The sequence below is a fragment of the Rhinopithecus bieti genome, unplaced genomic scaffold (genome assembly GCF_001698545.2).
Source record: "Rhinopithecus bieti isolate Rb0 unplaced genomic scaffold, ASM169854v2 scaffold_70550, whole genome shotgun sequence".
NCBI classification, from domain to species: domain Eukaryota; kingdom Metazoa; phylum Chordata; class Mammalia; order Primates; family Cercopithecidae; genus Rhinopithecus; species Rhinopithecus bieti.
The window spans coordinates 482,980-504,654 of NW_016826791.1; the positions used below are offsets into that span (position 1 = coordinate 482,980).

At 38.0% G+C, this 21,675-nt stretch overlaps 1 protein-coding gene across 5 annotated transcripts in view; it reads left to right on the forward strand.

Annotated features, from left to right (window-relative positions):
- KMT2C (lysine methyltransferase 2C) overlaps positions 1 to 21,675 on the forward strand; it is a 233,321-nt gene that overhangs the window by 36,152 nt on the left and 175,494 nt on the right. For all 5 annotated transcript variants that reach the window (XM_017863662.1, XM_017863658.1, XM_017863659.1 and 2 more), the window contains exons 3-5: positions 7,577 to 7,777; positions 10,940 to 11,088; positions 12,819 to 12,928. In XM_017863662.1, coding sequence (XP_017719151.1) covers positions 7,577 to 7,777; positions 10,940 to 11,088; positions 12,819 to 12,928 — 460 coding nt within the window. The remainder of the gene's footprint in view (positions 1 to 7,576; positions 7,778 to 10,939; positions 11,089 to 12,818; positions 12,929 to 21,675) is intronic.

A 21,675-nucleotide genomic window follows, 5' to 3' on the forward strand; every position in this document is an offset into this window, starting at 1 on the left:
CTTTCCTTCTTTCTTCCCTCCCTCCCTCCCTCCCTCCCTTCCTTCCTTCCTTCCTCTCTCTCTTTTTCTTTGACAGGGTGTCACTCTGTCACCCAGGCTGGAGTACAGTGCCGTGATCACAACTCACTGCATCTCAACTTCCTGGGCTCAAGCAAGCCTCCCACCACAGCCTCCTGGGACTACAGGTGTGCGCTCACCACACCAGGCTAATTTTTTAAATTTTATGTAGAGATGGAGTCTTACTATGTTGCCCAGGCTGGTTTTGAATATCTGGGCATGAGCAGTCCTCCAGCCTTGGCCTCCCGAAGTGCTTTGATTATAGGCATGAGCCACCATCCTCCCGCTTTTCAAGGCTGAATAGTATTCCGTTGTTTATAGATACCACATTGTCTTTATCCATCTATTGATGGACACTTAGGTTGCTTCCATGTCTGGCTATTATAAGTAATGCTGTAGTACGCGTGGGCATGCAGGTACCCTTTTGACATTTATTTCAGTTCCTTTGGATATATACCCAGAAGTGTGATTACTAGATTATATGGTAATTCTATTTTTAGTTTTTTGAGAAAACTTTTTACCATTTTCCATAATGGCTGTACTAATTGACACCCCCACAACAATGTACAGGACTTCCATTTTTTCTGTATCCTTGGTAATACTTACCTTTCCTCTTTTTATTAATAGCCACTTGAACAGGTGGTAGGTGATACATCATTGTTGTTTTAATTTTCATTTCCCTAATAAGTAGTGATACTGAGCATTTTCTCGTGTACCTGTTGGCCATTTGTATGTGTTCATTTGAGAAATGTCTGTTCAGCTCCTTTGCCCATTTTTTAATCAGGTTGTTTTCTTGCTGTTTAGTTGGGTTCCATATATAATTTGGATACTGAATATTTTCTCCCATTCCGTGGGTTCTCTCTTTACTTTGTTGATATTTTCATTTGCCATAAAGAGCTTTGTAGTTTAGCCATCCCATTTGTCTATTACTGCTTTTGTTGCCTATACTTTCAGGGTCATATCCAAAAAGTTATTGCCCACATGGAACTTTCTCCCCATGTTTTATTCTAGTAGTTTTATAGTTTGACATCTTAAACTTAAGACTTTATTTTGAATTGATTTTTGTATGTTATGTGAGACAAGGGTATGGTATTATTCTTGTGCATATGGACATACAGTTTTCTCAGCGCCATTTATTGAGGAGTCAGTTCTTTACCCATTGTGTTTTCTTGGCATCTTTGTTATAAATCAACCGAGTGTAAATGCGTGAGTTCATTCCTGTTCCATTGGTCGATGTGTCTTGTTGTTTTTTGAGCCAGGGTAGTGTCTGTGCCCAGGCAGGAGTGCGCTGGTGTGATCTTGGCTCTCTGCACCCTCTGCCTTCTGAGTGAAGCCATCCACCCACCTGAGCCTCCTGAGTACCTGGGACTATAGGCGTTCACTATCACCCCTGGCTTGTTTTTTATTTTTAGTAGAAATGGGATTTCACCATGTTGCCCAGGCTGATTTCAAACTCCTGGGCTCAAGCAGTCTGCCTGCCTTAGCCTACACAAGGGCTGGGATTACAAGTGTGAACCACCATGCCTGTCCAGATGTGTTTTTTTTTTTAAATGCCAGTACCCTACTATTTTGGTTACAATCATTTTGTAATGTTTTGAAATCAGACAGTGTGATGTGTCCATCATTGTTCTTTTTGCTCAAGGTGGTTTCGGCTATTTGATGTCTTCTGTGCTTCCATATGAATTTAAGGATAATTATTTCTGTGAAAATTGACATTGGAATTTTGATAGATACTGCATTGAATCTGTAGATCACTTTGGGTAGTATGGACAGCTAGTTTCACAGTATTAATTCTTCCAGTTCATGAACATAGGATATCTTTCCATTTCTTTGTGTTTTCTTAAATTTCTTTTGTGAGTTTTATAGTTTTCAGTATACAGGTCTTTTACCTCCCTGGTTGAAATTACACCTAAGTATTTAATTTTTTTGTTGCTATTATAAATGGGATTGTATTAATTTTCTTTTAGGATCGTTTGCTATTAGTATATAGAAATGCTGCTGATTTTTGTGTATTTACTTTATATTCTGCTACTTTATCAAATTTGTTTATTAGTTCTAACAGTGTTTTGGTGGAGTCTTTAGGGTTTTGCATATATAAGATCATGCCATCAGCAAATAAAGACAGTTTCACTTCTTCCTTTCATGCTGGGATCCCTTATATCTTTCTCTTGATCATATTGCTCTTGCTAGGACTTACAGTAATATATTGAAATTTTTATATTTAGTATTTTATATTTTATATCAATTTTATATTGTTTTTCATTATGATTTTATTTCAGATATTGGGATTTCCATTTTAAGTGAAAGATTCTTAAACAAAATCTTTTCTAGTTTCCAAATATTTGGAATTTTTTTTCTTGAAAGGGAGTCTTGCTCTGTTGCCCAGGCTATGCAGTGGTGTGATCTTGGTTCACTGGAACCACTGCCTCCTAGGTTCAAGCAGTTCTCCTGCCTCAGCCTCCCGAGTAGCTGGGACTACAGGCATGCGCCACCACACCCAGCTAAGTTTTGTATTTTTAGTAGAGATGGTGTTTCGCCATGTTGGTCAGGCTGGTCTCAAACTCCTGACCTCAGGTGATCCACCTGCCTCAGCTTCCCAAAGTGTCAGAATTACAGTCATGAGCCACTGCACCTGGCTGGAAAATTTTAAGTTATCCATTTATTATCCATTTTTAGTTTTACTGCATTATTGTCAGAGAATGTTGCCTGCATGATATTGGTCACTTGCTATGTATCATGTACTCTTTTATGGCCTACTATGTAATACACTCTGGAAATATTTTAATATACTTGAAAAGAATGTGAACTTTTAGTTGTAGATAGAACTGAATATAGTATCTCAAACTAATTTATTATGCTCAGGTAATTAAATAATGAACAGTAAAGATGTTCAATACTTAATTTTTATCAGTTTGATATAGTATTTTCTGAGAAAATAATTAAAATCGTCCACTGTTATTGATCTTTTTTTTTTTAATCTTCGAGTTTTGTTAGTACAGGTTGAGTATCTCTTATCCAAAATGCTTGGGATAGGCCGGGTGCAGTGGGTTCATACCTGTAACTCCAGCACTTTAGGTGGCCAAGGCAGGTGGATCACCTGAGGCCAGGCGTTTGAGACCAGCCTGGCCACCATGGCAAAACTCCGTCTCTACTAAAAATACAAAAATTAGTTAGATGTTATGGTGTGTGCCTGTAGTCCCTGCTACTTGGGAGGCTGAGGCAGGAGAATTGCTTGAATCCAGGAGGTGGAGGTTACAGTGAACCTAGACTGTACCATTGCACTCCAGCCTGGACGACAGAGTGAGACTCCATCTAAAAAAAAAAAAACCGAAAACAAAATGGGACCAGATGTGTTTTGGATTTTGGATTTTTTTGGATTTTGGAATATTTGCACATACATAGTAAGTTATTTTGGGGATGGGAGACATTTATAAATATGAAATTCGTTTATGTTTCGTATATGCCTTATACACATAGCCTGAAGGTAATTTTATAGAATATTTAAGTAATTTTATGCTTGAAACAGAGTTTATTAAGTACTTAGGTATGAAATTTTCTACTTGTGATACCATGTTGGTGCTTAAAAAGTTTTGAATTTTGGAGCAGTTCAGATTTTGTATTTTCAGATTAAAGATGCTTAACCATCTCTTTCAGATTAGAGATTCGTTTTGAGGCCTGTTGGTCTGAGTATATAGTTATGATGGATATCTATTATACTGCTATTGATAATTTTGTTAGTGTATAATATCGTTTTCATCTCTAATGCTGTGTTTTCTTTTTGACTTAACTTTCATTTTGTCTGATACAATTATTGCCACTCAAACTTCCTTTTGGTTTATGTTTGCCTGGTATCTTTTTACGTCCTTTCCCATCAACATTTTTGTCCTTGTTTTATGTGTCTCTTGTGTTTATACTTCCAACAGATTTTGCACCTATTTTTTTTAAATTTTTTTTTGAGACAGTCTTGCTCTGTCACCCAGGCTGGAGGGCAGTGGCGTGATCTCGGCTCACTGCAACCTCCACCTCCCTGGTTCAAGCAATTCCCCTTCCTCAGCCTCCCGAGTAGCTGGGATTACAGGTGTGCACCACCATGCCTGGCTAAGTTTTTTGTATTTGCACCCAGCCGCAACCAATTTTTAAATCTAATTTTAATCTGTTCTCAAAATGGTCTTTGAATTGGTGATTTTGCCTTTTAATTGGTGGTTATGGTTTACATTATTGTAATGGCTAGTAAGATTTTGTATGCTATTTTAGAAAATGTTTTCAGTTGCTGTATACATGTGTTGTCTTTCTTTCTTTCTTTTTCTTTTGAGATGGAGTCTTGCTCTCTCATCTAGGCTGGAGTGCCGTGGCGCGATTCTCAGCTCACTGCAGCCTCTTTCATCTAGGCTGGAGTGCCGTGGCGCGATTCTCAGCTCACTGCAACCTCTGCCTCCTGGGTTCAAGGGATTCTCCTGCCTCAGCCTCCCGAGTAGCTTGGATTATGGGCGCCTGCCACCACACCCGACTAATTTTTATATTTTTGGTAGAGATGGGATTTCACCGTGTTGGCCAGGCTGGTCTTCAACTCCTGACCTGTGATCCGCCCATCTCAGCCTCCCAAAGTGCTGGGATTACAGATGTGAGCCACTCTGCCCGGCCTTTTTTTTTTTTTTTTTTTTTAATTTTTTTTTTAATTTTATTTATTTTTTTTTTTGAGACGGAGTCTCGCTCTGTCACCCGGACTGGAGTGCAGTGGCCGGATCTCAGCTCACTGCAAGCTCCGCCTCCCGGGTTTACGCCATTCTCCTGCCTCAGCCTCCCGAGTAGCTGGGACCACAGGCGCCGCCACCTCGCCCGGCTAGTTTTTGTATTTTTTTAGTAGAGACGGGGTTTCACCGTGTTAGCCAGGATGGTCTTGATCTCCTGACCTCGTGATCCGCCCGTCTCGGCCTCCCAAAGTGCTGGGATTACAGGCTTGAACCACCGCGCCTGGCCTTTTTTTTAAAATAAATACAGACAAGGTCTCACTATGCTGCCCAGGCTGGTCTCAAAATCCTGGGGTCAAGCAGTCCTCCTGCCTTGACCTCCCAAAGCACTGGGGTTACAGTGTGAGCCACTGTTCCTGGCTGAGTTGCTGTATATATGTTTTTCTTTCTTGGTTGTGTGTGAGCACCTAATGAGGTACATGGAGAGGAGCCTTTGTGTGGGTTAGAATTCCCCTGTCTGTGGTCACAGGTGTTAACATAGTCTCACTGTGTTTCACACTTGGCTTCTAGCAATTTCTTAAAAACTTCTACTGAATTCTTATTACCCTGCTTGTGGTATTCAGTGGCCTCTTCCTGAGAGGTGCTTTTGTCTCATTTCTTTATGGAAGTGTCTTTCATCTGATGGTGAGTTGGTTGCCCTGTGATTTCTGCCCTCTGATGGGCTTCAGAAAAGTGAATTTGCAGATTCTCTGGTTGGGTTATGTTGTGTGGTTGGGCACAATGTTGTTTGCAGCTTTCTACAGCCAGACCAAAAGCTAGAAATTTCCTTTGACCTTGTATTAAAAAAAGTCAACAATAAATTACTCTGAGGTATTTGACCTCCCTTACTTCATACAACCTTTTCTAATTCTTTAATAATTTAAGTACTTCTCTAAAAGTATTTTCATTTTGGATCTGTTGTGTGGCAAAATTTCTGATGTCTTCTAAGCCAGAGAGTAATTTTATTATACCTTCATATTTAAGCGATAGTTTTGAATATAAAATTGAAGGCTAAGGTATTTTTCTGCAATAACTTTAAAATGTTGTTCCATTTTCTAATCAGGGCTGTTAACAATCAATGTTGATAAGGCGAATGTCAACCTGATTGTTGCTTCTCGTGTAGTGTTTCTAGGGGAAGAAACAAACCAGAAATGGGATATGGTGAAATAAATGTAAGCTTAATAGTCAGTGAAAATTACAAATAAGAGTATAGTAAGATACTGGCAAAGCATATGGTGGTGGTCTCTTTTTGGCAAGAGGAAATTTTCGTTTTCAACTTGACTTGATTTTTTTTTTTGAAATTAGACTACATTTAATTTGTGCATATGTGTATGCCTCAGTACCAGCAGACAACATAATTTATCGTGAACTTGAAATAGGTAATTTATTAGAAAAACAAAAGCTAATTTTGATAAAAGTAATTAGTTGAGAGTCCAATATGAACTAAAGCTAAGTTTTAAAAAATCACCTCAAAAGGCTATTGGTTAGTTCTATCACCTGGTAATGCAAGATATGTAAGATCATGGGGTAAATACCGTAGAGGTAACTTTAATGCCCAGAAGCAGGATTTGGGTATAGCAGCAGTAAATATCTTGTGAAGTGTAAATATAATCAAGAGGAAGCAGTCCTTTTAATTTCATTCTTTCTAAGATCTCTTAGTAAGTGTATATTCCATTACGTATATTGTTTGTTGTCTCTTAACTTTTAAATGTTTTCTCTTTTTTTAAATTAATAGACTTAGAGCAGTTTTAGGTTTACACAAAAATTGAGCTAATTCTCCCACCTCCACCCCCGGCAGTTTCCCTCATGATTAGTATTGCGTGCTGTGTTACAGTTGATAAACCAATATAGATACATTATTTTTAACTACAGTCCATAGTTTACATTAGGGCTCAGTATCTGTCATTATATTATCATATAAAATGGTTTCACTGGCCTAAAACAATCCCCTTTGCTCCTAATCCCTTTCTTCCCTCCTATTCAGCTCTTCTGCTTCCCCAAAAATCTCCTACCACTCAACCCAGGAACTATTTAAGTTTATATTTTTATATCTCCCCATGTGTATGCATGTGTGTGGTATATATATATCATGCATAATGAACGTTCCATCAAGTGGTTAAATAAAACTGTCACCATATGTTTTACAGAGCTGTCATGCAGTTGGGTGGCTACTAAACTCTACCTTCTTTCCCATTTTTAGCTTGCATTTTTTTTTTTTTTCCCTGAGACAGTCTTGCTCTGTCACCCAGGCTAGAGTGCAGTGGTTCGATCTCAGCTTACTGCAACCTCCGCCTCCCGAATGCAAGCGAGGTGCTTTAGCCATCCGAGTAACTGGAATTACAGGGGTATGCCAGCACACCGAGCTAATTTTTGTATTTTTAGTGGAGATGGGATTTCACCACGTTGGGCAGGCTGGTCTCGAACTTTGGCCTCCCGGAGTGCTGGGATTACAGGCATGAGCCACTGTGCCTGGCCCTCATCTTTAGCTTTCTCTTACTTGGATTTTTTCCTAGTCAAATATGAAAGAAAATAACTTTTCTAAGTACTAACTAGAATTTTTTGGATTTGATATGTGTACTACTTTTAAAAATGCTATGGAAAAGTAGAATTCCAAATTTATTAAACTTAATTGTTCTTATGGGTAATCACTGAATAGACTGTAGAAAATAGATTGAAAAGCTTAGCTTGCACTTTAGACATAATTTAAAAGCACAAGTATCTATGGTTGTCACTTAAAGTAGTTGAATAAAGCTACTTTTCTTCTTCTCTGACTTACATTTCATTTTTACTAGTGAACAGCTCTGCGCTTTTTGTTACTGTGGGGAAAAAAGTTCCTTAGGACAAGGAGACTTAAAACAGTTCAGAGTAACGCCTGGATTTGTCTTGCCATGGAGAAACCAACCTTCTAACAAGAAGGACATTGATGACAACAGCAATGGAACCTATGAGAAAATACAAAACTCAGCACCACGAAAACAAAGAGGACAGAGAAAGTAAGCAGTTTTGAATTTAAATTGTTGGAATAGATTAAGACTGCATATAATTTATTTCCATTGTAATGTTTATAAATTTTCAGATGAGGTTGTTCTTGTTGAACAGTGTCTCATGTTTTCCCCATTTATGGGATACTCTGACTCACCGTTAACCCAATTAATCCAACAGACTGTCCTTTTCACAAATTTTCTTCTTATTTTAAGAACGTTTATCTTAATTGTATATGAAATCGATGTGATCACAAAACTAAACTTTTGGAAGAAAACTTCAAAGAACATAACACAAGCTGAGAGGGAGGGAGTTCATGGAATTTGTAAATGGAAAGAAGATATTAATAAAACAGATCAATGAAGTCCTTCTTTTGTTTCTCTAAATAAGCTTTTAATTGTAAGAATCTAACAATACAATAGCAAATTCAGAATTGTTTTTCACTACTCATGTCTTTTGTGTCATTCATTCATTGATCCATTTAATTAATTTAATTTATATATATGTTTATGTGCTTCAGAAAATGTTGCACTGTCCTATACATTCTTCCCTCCCTCTCTCCCTCCCCTGCCTTCCTTCCCAGAAGATGCTTTTTTCTTTTTTAAGGATTTTTTTTTGTAATTATATATGTATGTCTGTATTCATGGGCACATTGTAATTACCTGAAGCTCTTGTCTAATATATTTTAAAACATTTTGTACAGTTGTGTTTAAAGACCATATTAATACGGAGACTTGGCTGTGCTGGTTAAGGGAGTAGAAGTTTTTGTAGTTGATGAGAATGTGTAAAAATTAATTTAGCTTGCAAAGCTAACAGACTCTGCCTCTTGAGGGTGATGATGTAATCACTCAAGTGCTTATCTGGCTTATATCCAAATTTAAGCACTAAATCATTGTTGTGTTGTACTTACTTGATTGGCTCCTTGTTTTGAACTGCTGCCAATGCCTTGAAGACCTAAAGTAGGAAATGAAACAAAAAAAGAGGGAGGATCTTTTAAAAGAATTTAAGGTGCAACAGTTTAAGGAAGCTTAGAAGTACTATATTTGGAGAGTTGTGATGCTTTGGAGGCTGTAGCCTTATCTTTAGTTATCAATAGAGTACATGCATCTTAATAAAACAATCAGAAGGCCAGCAAACTTAGTAGTATTAGCAAACTTAATGGACTGAATCAGGCTGTATCTTATATCCTCATGTTCTGCCTTAAATAATGGCAATTATATAAAATCCTGTCTTGAGAAATAGGTTTCATTTCCTTGTTTTAAAAGTGAAATTAATTTTAGTGAAAATTCTTATGAGCTCAGATAATAATATAAAAGCCTTTGTTAAATGAAAGTCTTTATATATACTTAGTGCTTACCAACTTAATAAGTAATGATAACATGCCAGTTAATGAAGTACACTTAAAGATTTGGCATCATTTAAGGGTAGGCGATTAATTTAGCTTGGTAATGATTTCAAATATTTACAAAATGTATGTTACTAATGAAGTTTAAATAGCGAATTTAAAAAACAGTTTCACAAAGGAGGTTTTGAAAATGTCTTTCCTCTCATTTTCACTATCTAAAAAAATCAAGATTTTTTTTTCAAACTCTTTTTTTGTTTTATAACTTAGAATTTTGTGGGGTATGCATTTCAGCTGATTCCTCTTGATATCTCTTTCTAAGCTGGGCTGCTGTCATCCTTAGTGTTGACATTGATATCTTACTGATATGGTATATACATACAAACCAGTCTCAAAACTCAAAGGTTTAATTTGATTAAGCTGCTGGTTAGGACCTGATTCTTAATAAATTAGTCATTTTCTTGGTTTTTTTACACCCCTTTCCCTCATCAAATACTAGTGCAAAACAGTATGTTAAAACAACACTTAGTGATTATAGAAGAACTGTTTTTTTTTTCTCCGACTAAAATAACAATGATTTGTAATGGAGAATATATTTGTAGGAATAGAGATTATACTTATAGGAAAGAATTTGTTCTCATTTTACTGTGGGCATTTATTAAAATGAGAATTTAAAGTTAGCATAGCATGCTAAACCTTTTTTAAAAAAGTCTATGCATTTCTAATGCTGAACATAAAACATTACTGGTTATTTTATATGGTTTGATATTTAAATGTACTTATTGAAATATGTTAATACTTTTTTTCTTTCAATGATTCCAGGTATAAAAATGTTTAGTACCCTGGTCATTGTGCTGATTTTCTCTTAATAGGAATCATGATAAATATCCAGCATACAGAAGTGCAGTGAGTTATGATCTATATTCAATAGTGATTTAATCCAGAATTATGACCAGGTTAAATACTATGGTATTAGGAGAAGATTTAAGTTTTAGTGGTAGTCATCTGATTTCCCATATTTAATATTAAGTACAATAGCCATTTTTATTTATTTAATGGTCTTAAATAATACCTAAAGTGTTAGAGCTTGAAAGCCTGAAATCTCCCATACGTTGTTTACTTTATTCAATGTTCTTTGTTTAGACTATAGTTTTTGCTGTTATACTATCTTCCTTATTCTACATGCCTTTGGTAGCTATTTTCTTTTTTGCTTTTTACTTTCAATTTGTGATATACAGTCTTGATTGAGAGTACTTGCAACGTCATGCCACAGACCAGCTGTTGAGATTTGTTGACGGGATCATAAGAAAGCTACAGCTGATACATTCCATTCCTCCTGCCTCTGTTTTCACACTCTGTAGTGGGTTTTCATTTTCCCTGGAAAATATCCTTTCTTTACATAGTTAACTGCCACCTCTGTTGTGGCAGTCCTCAGTCAAGATACAGCAAACTAAACATTTCTGATTTGATCAAGTTTTGTTTTGTAAGCCTTTAAGTAAAGCCAAAGGAAATACTCATGTGTTAAATGCAATTCCTGACTAGGATATGAGAATCAGTTTTAAAAACATTATATTATGGAATGGAAAAACAAATCTAGTACTTCCCTATGGGTTTGGAGACTCTTTTTCTTAGTTGTTACTTATATAATATGGCAACCCAGTTTAATATTATACCATGGATAATACTAACAGATGAATTCTAAAAGTTGGTTTATGACAGTTAATGCCTGATAAATTAAAATTGATTTGGCAGTACATTGCATTTGAACAGTTAAAAATGAAACAATTTTCTGCTTGTTTTCACTTTCACAGCTATTTTATTTTATTTTCAGAGAACGATCTCCTCAGCAGAATATAGTATCTTGTGTAAGTGTAAGCACCCAGACAGCTTCAGATGATCAGGCTGGTAAACTGTGGGATGAACTCAGTCTGGTTGGGCTTCCAGATGCCATTGATGTCCAAGCCTTATTTGATTCTACAGGTATGGGCATGTTTTCAATAATAACTGCCTCTTAATTCTGGAAGCATTTTAATTTTAATGCATTATTAACGTCCTCAATAATAAATACCTTTCGTCTAGAAATAATTAGAATCATACTATAAGAAATAATTATTAAATATGCCTGGTTAGGTAAAAGAAATTGTCTAATAAGGTTTATCTAATTTGTTTAAAATCTGTACAATATCACCACCAGACTGGATGCTTTTTAAAATACTTGTATTTATTCTTGTGTAGATAGCAGTGCCATGGAGATCTGACAATTGAGGAAAGAGAAAATTTTAAAGGGGAAAATTTTAAAGTGAGAACTTGGGGAATGTGGCATTGTGAGTCTGTTCTATTTGGGCATGAATGAAAATAGGTCTTAGGCGGGTAGATTATCTTATTATGACAGTATTATAACTCAGAACTCATGATATGGTGCTATTGGAATTTAAAGTACATCTCATTTTATAGTTGAACTGCAGATTGACTGATAGTGGTTCAAATGTTATGTGGTGGATAATTTGAAGGCTGAAGTGTTAATAATCATTGATATGTGCTCTCACTGTGGGATGAGGGAAGTAGAGGTATATGTGCAGTTTATTTTCTATACATATCCTTTGTATATCACTGTAACAAAGTACTAAATGATGTTTTGTTTGTTTTAAAGATACCAGAAACATACCAAATACATATATAATATTTAAATAAAATGACTAAAAACTAATTTTGTTTGTTGAAGAAATAATCACTAATTCAGTGATTCTTCAACCAGATGAGCATCATAATAACCAGACGGCTTGTTAAAACACAGATTGCTGGCAGGGAACGGTGGCTCACAGCTGTAATCCCAGCACTTTGGCAGGCTGAGGAAGGTGGATTGCTTGAACTCAGGAGTTCAAGACCAGCCTGGGCAACATCGCGAAACCCTCTCTCTACAAAAAATGAAAAAATTCGCTGGGTCTGGAGGCATGTGCCTGTAGTCCTGGCTATTTGGCAAGGCTGAGGCAGGAGGATTGCTTGAGCCCTGGAGGTTGAGGCTGCAGTGAGCTGTGTTCATGCCACTGAACTTCAGCCTGGGTGACAAAGTGAGACCCTGTCTCAAAACCAAAACCAAAACAAAACAAAACAAAACAAACAAACAAAAAAAACCAAACACAGATTGCTGGGCTTCACTGCAAGAGTTTTTGATTCAGTAGATCTCAGTTGTGAGCTGCACATCTGCATTTTTTTGGTTTTAATTTTGAGATGGAGTCTTGCTCTGTTGCACAGGCTGGAGTGCAGTGGCGTGATCTCAGCTCACTGCAACCTCTGTCCCCTGGGTTCAGGTGATTCTCATGCCTCAGCCTCCTGAGTAGCTGGGATTACAGGCATGCGCCACCACGCCCAGCTAATTTGTAGAGATGGGGTTTTGCCATGTTAGCCAGGCTGGTTTCAAGTTCCCCCCCTCAAGAGATCCACCAGCTTTGGCCTCCCAAAGTGCTGAGATTATAGGAGCGAGCCACTGTGCCCAGACAGATTCTGTATTTCTGAGAAGTTCTCAGGTTGATATTGATATTGACACTCAGTGGTTGGTCCACATTTTTAGGAGGGCCACTTTACTGGTATCACAAATATAGGATGCCATTGTATATTTACATATTAGAGTTGATTTTGAAGTTTCATGTCTTTATTAGCTTTAATATTTTTAATGTTTGCTCATTTGCTCCTTTTCGTTTTTCCCATTTTAGGCACTTGTTGGGCTCATCACCGTTGTGTGGAGTGGTCACTAGGAGTATGCCAGACGGAAGAACCATTGTTAGTGAACGTGGACAAAGCTGTTGTCTCAGGGAGCACAGAAGTAAGTAGACAAAGCAAATATTTAAATCATAGTTTTATAACATTCACTTTAATCAGAAGTTCACTTGAAAGAATTATTAAATGATTGCTGTAGTGTAAAAGCTCTCAAAATAGGAAATTATTAATTTTTATTAAGAGTAATTTTAGGCTGGGTATGGTGGCTCACACCTGTAATCCTAGCACTTTGGGAGGCCGAGGCGGGTGGATCACTTGAGGTCAGGAGTTCAAGACGAGCCTGGCCAACATGGTAAAACCCCTTCTTTACCAAGAATACAAAAATTAGCTGGGCATGGTAGCAGTGGCCCGTAATCCCAGCTACTTGGGATGCTGAGGCAGGAGAATTGCTTGAACCTGGGAGGGGGAGGTTGCAGGTAGCCGAGATCGCGCCATTGCACTCCGGCCTGGGTGACAGAGCGAGACGCTGTTTAAAAAAAAAAAAAAAAAAGTTATTTCATGCAAAAATTAGCCGAGCATGCTGGTGCACATGTGTAGTCCCAGCAACTTGGGGTGCTGAGGTGGGAGGATTGCTTGAGTCCAGTAGATTGAGGTTGCAGTGAGCCATGATTGCACCACTGCACTCCAGCCTGGGTGCTGGAGTGAGACCCTGCCTTAAAAAAAAAAATAATAATAATAATAATTTGTGTAAGCCGTTGGAGTGTAGTATGTTATTCAGTGAACTTGAATCTTTTAAAATAAGTAGTTTACATTTAAATTAGAAATGAAAATTTTAGAAATGAAAATTTGAACTAGGCTTATAATTCATGTGGTTACTTTTAAGACAAAACTATTTGATAATGATTTAAAATGAGAGAAAAGATTTGAAAAGATTTGAAGGTCAGTAGTCCATAATGTGGACTACCTTTGTTTGATATTTTAAAAAGTGATTAAAGATTTTTTTTAGTCCAGTTAGCAGTTCAGTTCATCTTCATTGCATTGTATCAAATATGTGCATAGTATTCCATTTTTCTGAGCTTTTCCTGTGATTTTCATGTAATTTTGAAACAATATATATTTTGAAACAAATACAAATTCAATAGCTACCTCCCATTTATAAAGACAACAAACTCTATGAAGTAATACTGCTTTGCTGTCTACAAATTTCTTTTCTTTTTCTTTTTTCTTAAAATGTAGAGATGGAGTCTCACCATGTTGCCCAGGCTGGTCTCAAACTCCTGGGCCCAAGGGATCCTCTCTTCTCTCCTTGGCCTCCTGAAGTGCTAGGATTTTAGATGTGAGCCACTGTGCCTGGCCTTCCCTTTTTTTTTTTGGGAGAGGAGTTTTGTTCTATTGCCCAGGCTGGAGTGCAGTGGCATGATCTCAGCTCACTGCAACCTCTGCTTCCCTGGTTCAAGCGTTTCTGCTGCCTCAGCCTCCTGAGTAGATGGGATTATAGGCTTGTGCCACCAACCTGGCTGATTTTTGTATATTTAGTAGAGATGGGGTTTCATCACATTGGCCAGGCTGATCTCGAACTCCTGACCTCAGGTGATCTGCCCGCCTCGGCTTCCTGACGTGCTGGGATTACAGGTGTAAGCCACTGCGCCCGGCACCTTTGATTTTTAACGGTTTTTTTGGGAGAAGTGAGACAGCCCTTCCAGTGAAATACTAAAACTGGAAATTTTGACCTTAGAAACTATATGGGCTTTAATAGATAGAACATAGGCAAAGCTTTCAAAAGTATAGTTGAGACAAGGACTTAGATTCAAGTAATAGTTCAATCTTTAGAACATTAGCTTTCCTCGGATTATCAAAACGACCTGATTTACATAGATGAGTAACCATCACCTCAAGAGTAGTGAAGTCAGAGTGCTTGTTTTGGAAATTTTACATTAAAGTGTATATGTCATCAAATTTTGAACAGTTTAATGCATAATAGTATTTTCCCCAGCCTGAGCATTCTTAGAGGCTGGATTAAGACAATGATATTTCAGTGAAAACCATCTCTTTTATGAATTACTTCACAAAAGTAATTTTATTTTGGGCTATTTTGTGACAGTAAAAATATTACAGGGAAGGTAACAAAGGCTAAATGAGCTTTTTGGTGGTGGATTGGAAATAGAGGAATCAATATAAACTCATAGTGTTTGATACTTAGTACAGAAATGTACGTGTATGTATTTGAGTTTGTATGTATACATATATTTCCTACCTCTGTTTGCTGGGAAGGTAGTTAAAAGAAAACTTGCCTCACTCTGTCCCTTTTGGACAGAAGTTACCATTTTTGTTCTTACTGATTAATAATTAAATTGTATTTAGAGATGAAGACTGTATCCTACCACTAGCAGAGGAATTACAACAAGGCCTCAGGAGACATTGCATCCCTTCTGACTTTGTTTAGGCATTGGTATTTGGTGAGCCTAAGCAAGTTAAATGCAGATTGAGTACTTGGAGTAGGTAGACCATGTGGGGATTAGAAGGAACCTAGTGGTAACTCTCTCAAACCTTTACTTCTCCACTAGATTCAATCACTCAAAACTCACAGGAGTGTCAGTTTTGTATTGCCATTTGTACTGTTTTTTGTTTGTTTTGTCCTTCAATTCCCCTCCCTTCCCTCCCCTCCCCCCCTCCTTCCCGCTCCCCTCCCTCCCTCCCTCCTCTCCCCTCCCCTCCTCCTCCCCTCTCTCCTCCCACATTTCCTGCCTTCCTCTCTCCCTCCCTCCCTCTCTTCCTCTGCTTTCCTTCCTCCTCTTTCCTTCCTTTCTTCCTCTCCTTTCCTTCCTTCCTTCCTCCCTCTTCTTTCCTTCCTTCCTTCCTCTTCTTTCCGCCCTTATTTCCAGGGTCTCACCCTGTTGTCCAGGCTGGAGAGCAGTGGCGTGATCACAGCTCATTGGCAACCTTGGCCTCCCAGGCTCAAACGATCCTTCCCCCAGCCTCCCGAATAGCTGGGACCACAGGCATGCACCACCTTGCCTAGCTAGTTTTTAAATTTTTTGTAGAGACTAGGTTCTGCTGTGTTGTCCAGGCTAGTCTCCATCTCCTGAGCTCAAGCAGTCCTCCCACCTTATCCTCCGGAAGTGCTGGGATTGCAGGCGTGTGCCACCACGCCTGGCTTTTGTTCATTATTCTTCATTATCAAATAGACACAAGATGGACCGGTTAGTTAGAACTTTGTCTCAAGAAAGGAAGACTTGTCTCACTGGCACAAATTCAAACATAAAACAACACATTTGTTGACAAGACTGTGGGGAAACGTACTCTCATTCTTTGCTGCTGCAGATGCAAATTGGTACACATCTTTTGGAGGGAAATTTGGTGATACCTAACAAACTATGTATGCATTTACCTCTCAATTATTCTAGGAATCTATCCTGAATATGCCTCTAACAATACAAATTATGTATTATTAAATGTTGTTATAGTATTATTTAATTTGTGAAATATTGGAAACAAACTAAATGCCCACACAGAGGAGAATGGTTGAATAAGCTGTTACATCCATACATCCATATAATGGAGTGCCATGCAGATAAATCAGAAACTAGAGATTGGTTACCTATAGGGAGTGGGAGGGAGAAGAAGGGAATGGAAATCTGTGTAGCATGGATGAAATGTGAGTGGCACTTCTCAGAGTATATTTGTTAGTATAACTCTAATTCTTAGAACCGTAGGATTATTTTACATGCTTCTATGCAGTTGCCACAACTAGGATGTGGGGTACCAGCTAAGCAATTACCACCAACCCAGATGCAGGAGAACCCAAAAAGGAATAGTAAAATTCACATAGAAGTGGATAGGGAAGGAAAGAACTCACCTAAGTAACTGTAGAAAATGGTGTCTTGAGACAAAAAGAACTGTATGGTCATGGTCATGCTGTAGTGTTAAAATGAGATCAGAAGTATGAATATAAACTCATGGTTTTTAATATTTACACAGACATACAGAAATATAGATGTGTACATATGTATGAGTTAATTTGAATATGTATATTTCCTGCTTCTATCCCCTGAGAGGGCATAGAACCGGCACACCCCAGTAGCATTGAGAATGCCTAGTGCTTAGATCTTGGTCTCTAACCATTGTTCTTCAATGAAAGGAACCAGGGCTCCTTGAGAAGTAGTTCCTTACAGGACTGGTGCAGAGAAAATACAAGGTAAGCCTAGATCATCTTGTGGTGCCAGAAAGTAACGAAGTGCTTAAAAAGATGAAAACCTGTTCAAAGCATGGCAACCAACCTGAAGGAGCTCCTAAGAACTGGACCAATTTTAGCAACCACAAAAATAATGATAATACTGCATTTTCATCCATAGAATAAGTACACGAGTCCATACTGATATAAATAAATATAGATTGTCCAGTCATGTCACTGCTGTACTTAAAACACTCTTTTTCAGTGACTTACCAATTTATTCTGAGAAAAAAAAAAAAACAGATTCTGTACTAACCTGTAAGGCTCTACATGATCCTTGCCATGCCTCACATGTACTTCTCAGACTTCTTTCACTATAACTGTTCATTTACTTCCTTAAGCCACACTGACCTCGTTGGTCTTACTCAAGTACGCAGACGCAGGTCCACCTCAGGGCCTTTCATAATGCATGAGTTGTCCCCTCATATCCTTTATGTATTTATTCAAGCGTGACTTTACAGTGAGGCCTTTGCTAGGCTTGCTGTCAAAGATTCCAAATGCTTTCTCTTCCCGTAATATCTGCTTTTTTTGTCTTCTTTTTTGTACTTATCACCTCTGACAGAGTGTATACTCACTTAATAATCTTACTTATTGTTCATCTCCCTCTCGCTAGTATAGTAGTGCTATTTGGATAGGGTTTTTTCTGTTTTGGTTATTCCTCAGTAAACATTTGTAGACTAATTAATAGCAGTGAAGATCATTCATGGAATCATTCATAGGCAGCAAATAAGTTTGAAGTACCCAAAAGTGTTACTGGAGGTTATCAATGTGGCTAATTACATGAAAGTTTATATACTTAATCTCTAAATAGAGCAAATCTTTACAGTTCTACAGAAATGATTGGGAAGGAGGAGCCAAGGAAAATTTCTGCTATCACAAAAGTTTCCCTAGGGACGATATAGCTATTGAACTTAGAAGACATTTATATTTTGCCAAAAGGTAGATGTTCTAAATTTGCTGACCTTTGCTAGGTGCGGTGGCTCCCACCTGTAATTCTAGCACGTTGGCAGGCCAAGATGGGAGGATTTCTTGAGCCCAGGAGTTTGAGACCAGCCTGGGCAACATAGTGAGATTTCGTCTCTATTAAAATAAAAAATAAAAAATTAAATTTGCTGATCTTTCTTATGTTGACATGTAGCTGAGTATATTCTGATACCTAGCTCTGTTTTCAAAGAAAACAAACACTTAACCTGCCCCTTCAAGATAAAGTTGACATTTCAACATTGAGAATGCAGTGACTTTTCAAAGAAACATGTCCTGGGGGGTTGAACATTTCGAAAACAGATGTTTTGAACTATTTATATTGATATTTTATTGTCAGAAATAGTGAAGGTTGTAAAAACAAAACAGAAAACTCATGTTTGTCATCTTAAAAAACTTGAACATGGAATTTTCTGATTTGTTTAAAATATTCTAAAGCGCTCTGGTTTGTTTTAAGCCCATTTATTAAAATTCAGTATTTTATTAGGGTGAAATTTTATTTGCTTAAATTTTGACAGTTTCAGTTGAGATTCAAAATGATTGTGGAAATCATGTACTACTTCTAATTAGATTATTTTACTTTCAGGGAGAACCTGTTTTTTAAAACCTATGAGAACCATAGAAACTAGATATTGAAATAAACCCAAGTTAGAATTAGGCTTTTTAATGTAAGAAAATGGAAAGGAATGAGATACTATAAAGCTCAGATGAGGGGTTGCAGTACTTCGTAAATTTTTTGATTTTGCACATCTTTTAATAAGAAATGTTTGAGTATGCAGCTTTAATATACATTCTCAGTGGAATATGTATGTCTTCTGGTTTTTTTTTTTTTGGAGACATAGTCTCCCTCTGTCTCCTAGGCTGGAGTGCAGTGGTGCAGTATCAGTTCACTGCAACCTCTGCCTCCTGGGCCCAAGTGATCCTCCCACCCTCAGCCTCCCAAGTAGCTGAGATCATAGGCATGCACCACCACGCCTGGCTAATTTTTGTGTTTTTAGTAAAGACAGCGTTTTGCCATGTTGGCCAGGCTGGTCTTGAACTCCTGGCCTGAAGTGATCCGCCTGCCCTGGCCTCCCCAAGTGCTGGGATTATAGGCATGAGCCACCGTACGCAGCCATACACATCTCCTTTATGTAACTTAACAACATTGGCAACATTTGTTTGTGTGAGTTTTTTGTTCTGTCTCCATTTGTGTATGTGAGTCTTTTTCTATGGATTTTTCCCACCATGGCTGTAAGCACCATGAGCGTGAGGAAAATAGTTGTTTTGCTTTATCATATTTTCTCTGGTGCCTAGCAAAGTACCTGGAACACAAGAGAGTCACTAATGGGATAAATACATGCATTAATGGGTTTTGTCAATGAAGGGCAAAATTTAGTGCATTAGCTTGAATGAGGAGGTAGGTCCTACTGGCCTCTATTGGGTAGAGGTCAGGGCTGCCACTAAACATTCTACAATATACAGGACAGCCTCCAACACCAAAAACTACACAGCTTAAAATATCGATAGTGCTGAGGTTGAAAAATCCTGGTTTAACAATATTATTCCTGTGTTAATATATTTAAAATAATTTCCTCAGTTGTTACATGGCATTTTATCAAGCAATTTTGTTTTTTTCTGAAATATACCTCAGATTGTTTTAGTTTTCCAGGGGAAATTTTATTCATCTTTTACTAGAGAAAAGAATATGGCAAACAACGAATCTGTGTTTCAGAAAGGCTAACGGTGTTTTTCTTTTAATTTCCCTTTTAAAGCTCTCGGGGTGCTACCAACATCTTGGAAATATGGATAATTTGAGTATTACTGAGGGAATAGTTTCATTCTACATTCTACAAATGTTTAATCATTTTATTTATCTAAAGCTCGTTTCTTGGCCAGGCGCGGTGGCTCATGCCTGTAATCCCAGCACTTTGGGAGGCTGAGGCGGGTGGATCACCTCAGGTCAGGAGTTCGAGACCAGCCTAGCCAACATGGCAAAAGCCTGTCTCTACTAAAAAAATATAAAAATTAACTAGATGTGGTGGTGCACACCTGTAATCCCAGCTACTTAGGAGGCTGAGGCAGGAGAATTGCTTGAACCCAGGAGGTGGCACTGCACTCCATCCTGGGCAACAAAGCAGGACTCCTTCTCTAAATCAATCAATCAATCCATCCATCCATCCATCAATCAATCAATCAATCTCCTTTCTCTTGTATTCCCAGTACTGCCCCCCAAAAGGAAGTAGTCCATAAACCCCCAACATGTATTTCTGTTTTCTTAACTAGTTCTGAATAAAATGTTCAGTGTTGGCTGGGCACGGTGGCTCATGTCTGTAATCCTAGCGCTTTGGGAGGCTTAGGCGAGCGGATCACTTGAGGTCAGGAGTTTGAAACCAGCCTGGCCAATGTGGTGAAACCCTATCTCTACTAAAAATACAAAAATTAGCTTGCTGTGGTGGCGTGCACCTGCAATCCCAGCTACTCGAGAGGCTGAGGCAGGAGAATCTCTTGAATCCTGGAGGCAGAGGTTGCAGTGAGCTGAGATCATTATATTGCACTCCGGCCTAAGACTCTGTCTCCAAAAAAAAAAGTTTTACTCTTAAAACAAGACATTAAAAAAGTACTTCTGTTGTCTCCCCTCTTAGAATTGGTAATCTCTTCCTTCTCCACACTGATACCCTGCTGTACTTCTATATTGAAATTTCATTGTATTTTGTGCCAGATGTCTTTGTGTAAAACCAACTTAGTTCTGTGAGAAGAATTGTATGTTTTTAATATTTTTGTTCTTTTGTAGACTGCAGAAACAAAAATAGCTTTCCTATAGTAAGGTGGCAATTTACATTAAGAATGTAGATAAGCAAATTTAAACTTCTAAATGTAATTTGTCTAAAAAAATGGAAGAACAATATATAGTAAAAGTCTCTCCTCCAACCAATGGAAAGCACTTTTATGTAAGATCTTTTAAGTGACTGACTTGGATCTTTACGTAAGGTAATTTGCTATATGTATTTTATAAATAGTGTTATCTAATACTGTTTTATTTTCTATAGAATCCTAGTGTTTTTCCATGTAAATTAAAAAAAAAAATTCTTAAAGTATGTATCCCTCGTTTTCCCCTATAGTTGTTTGTTTTTACTTCTGTTTTTAAGAGATAGCATCTCAGTTGTCTAAGCTGAGTTTAGTAATATGATCATGACTTACTGCAACCTCGACTTCTTAGGCTCAAGCAGTCCTCCTGCCTCAGCCTCTGGAGTAGCTGGGACCACAAATGCATGCCACCACACCTGGCTAACTTTTCTTTTCTTTTTTATGTTTTTGAGACAGAGTCTCACACTGTCACCAGACCGGAATGCAGTGGCGTGATCTTGGCTCACTGCAACCTCTGCCTCCTGGGTTCAAGTGATTCTCCTGCCTCAGCCTTCCAAGTAGCTGGGATTACAGGTGCCCGCCACCACATTCAGCTAATTTTTTGTATTTTTTTAGTAGAGATGGGGTTTCAACATGTTGTCCAGGCTGGTCTCGAACTCCTGACCTTGTGATTTGCCCACTTTGGTCTCCCACAGTGGTGGGATAACAGGCGTGAGCCACCACACTCGGCCAATCTTTCTTTCCTCTCCCTCTCCCTCTCCCTCTCCCTCTCTCTCCCTCTCTCTCTCCCCTCT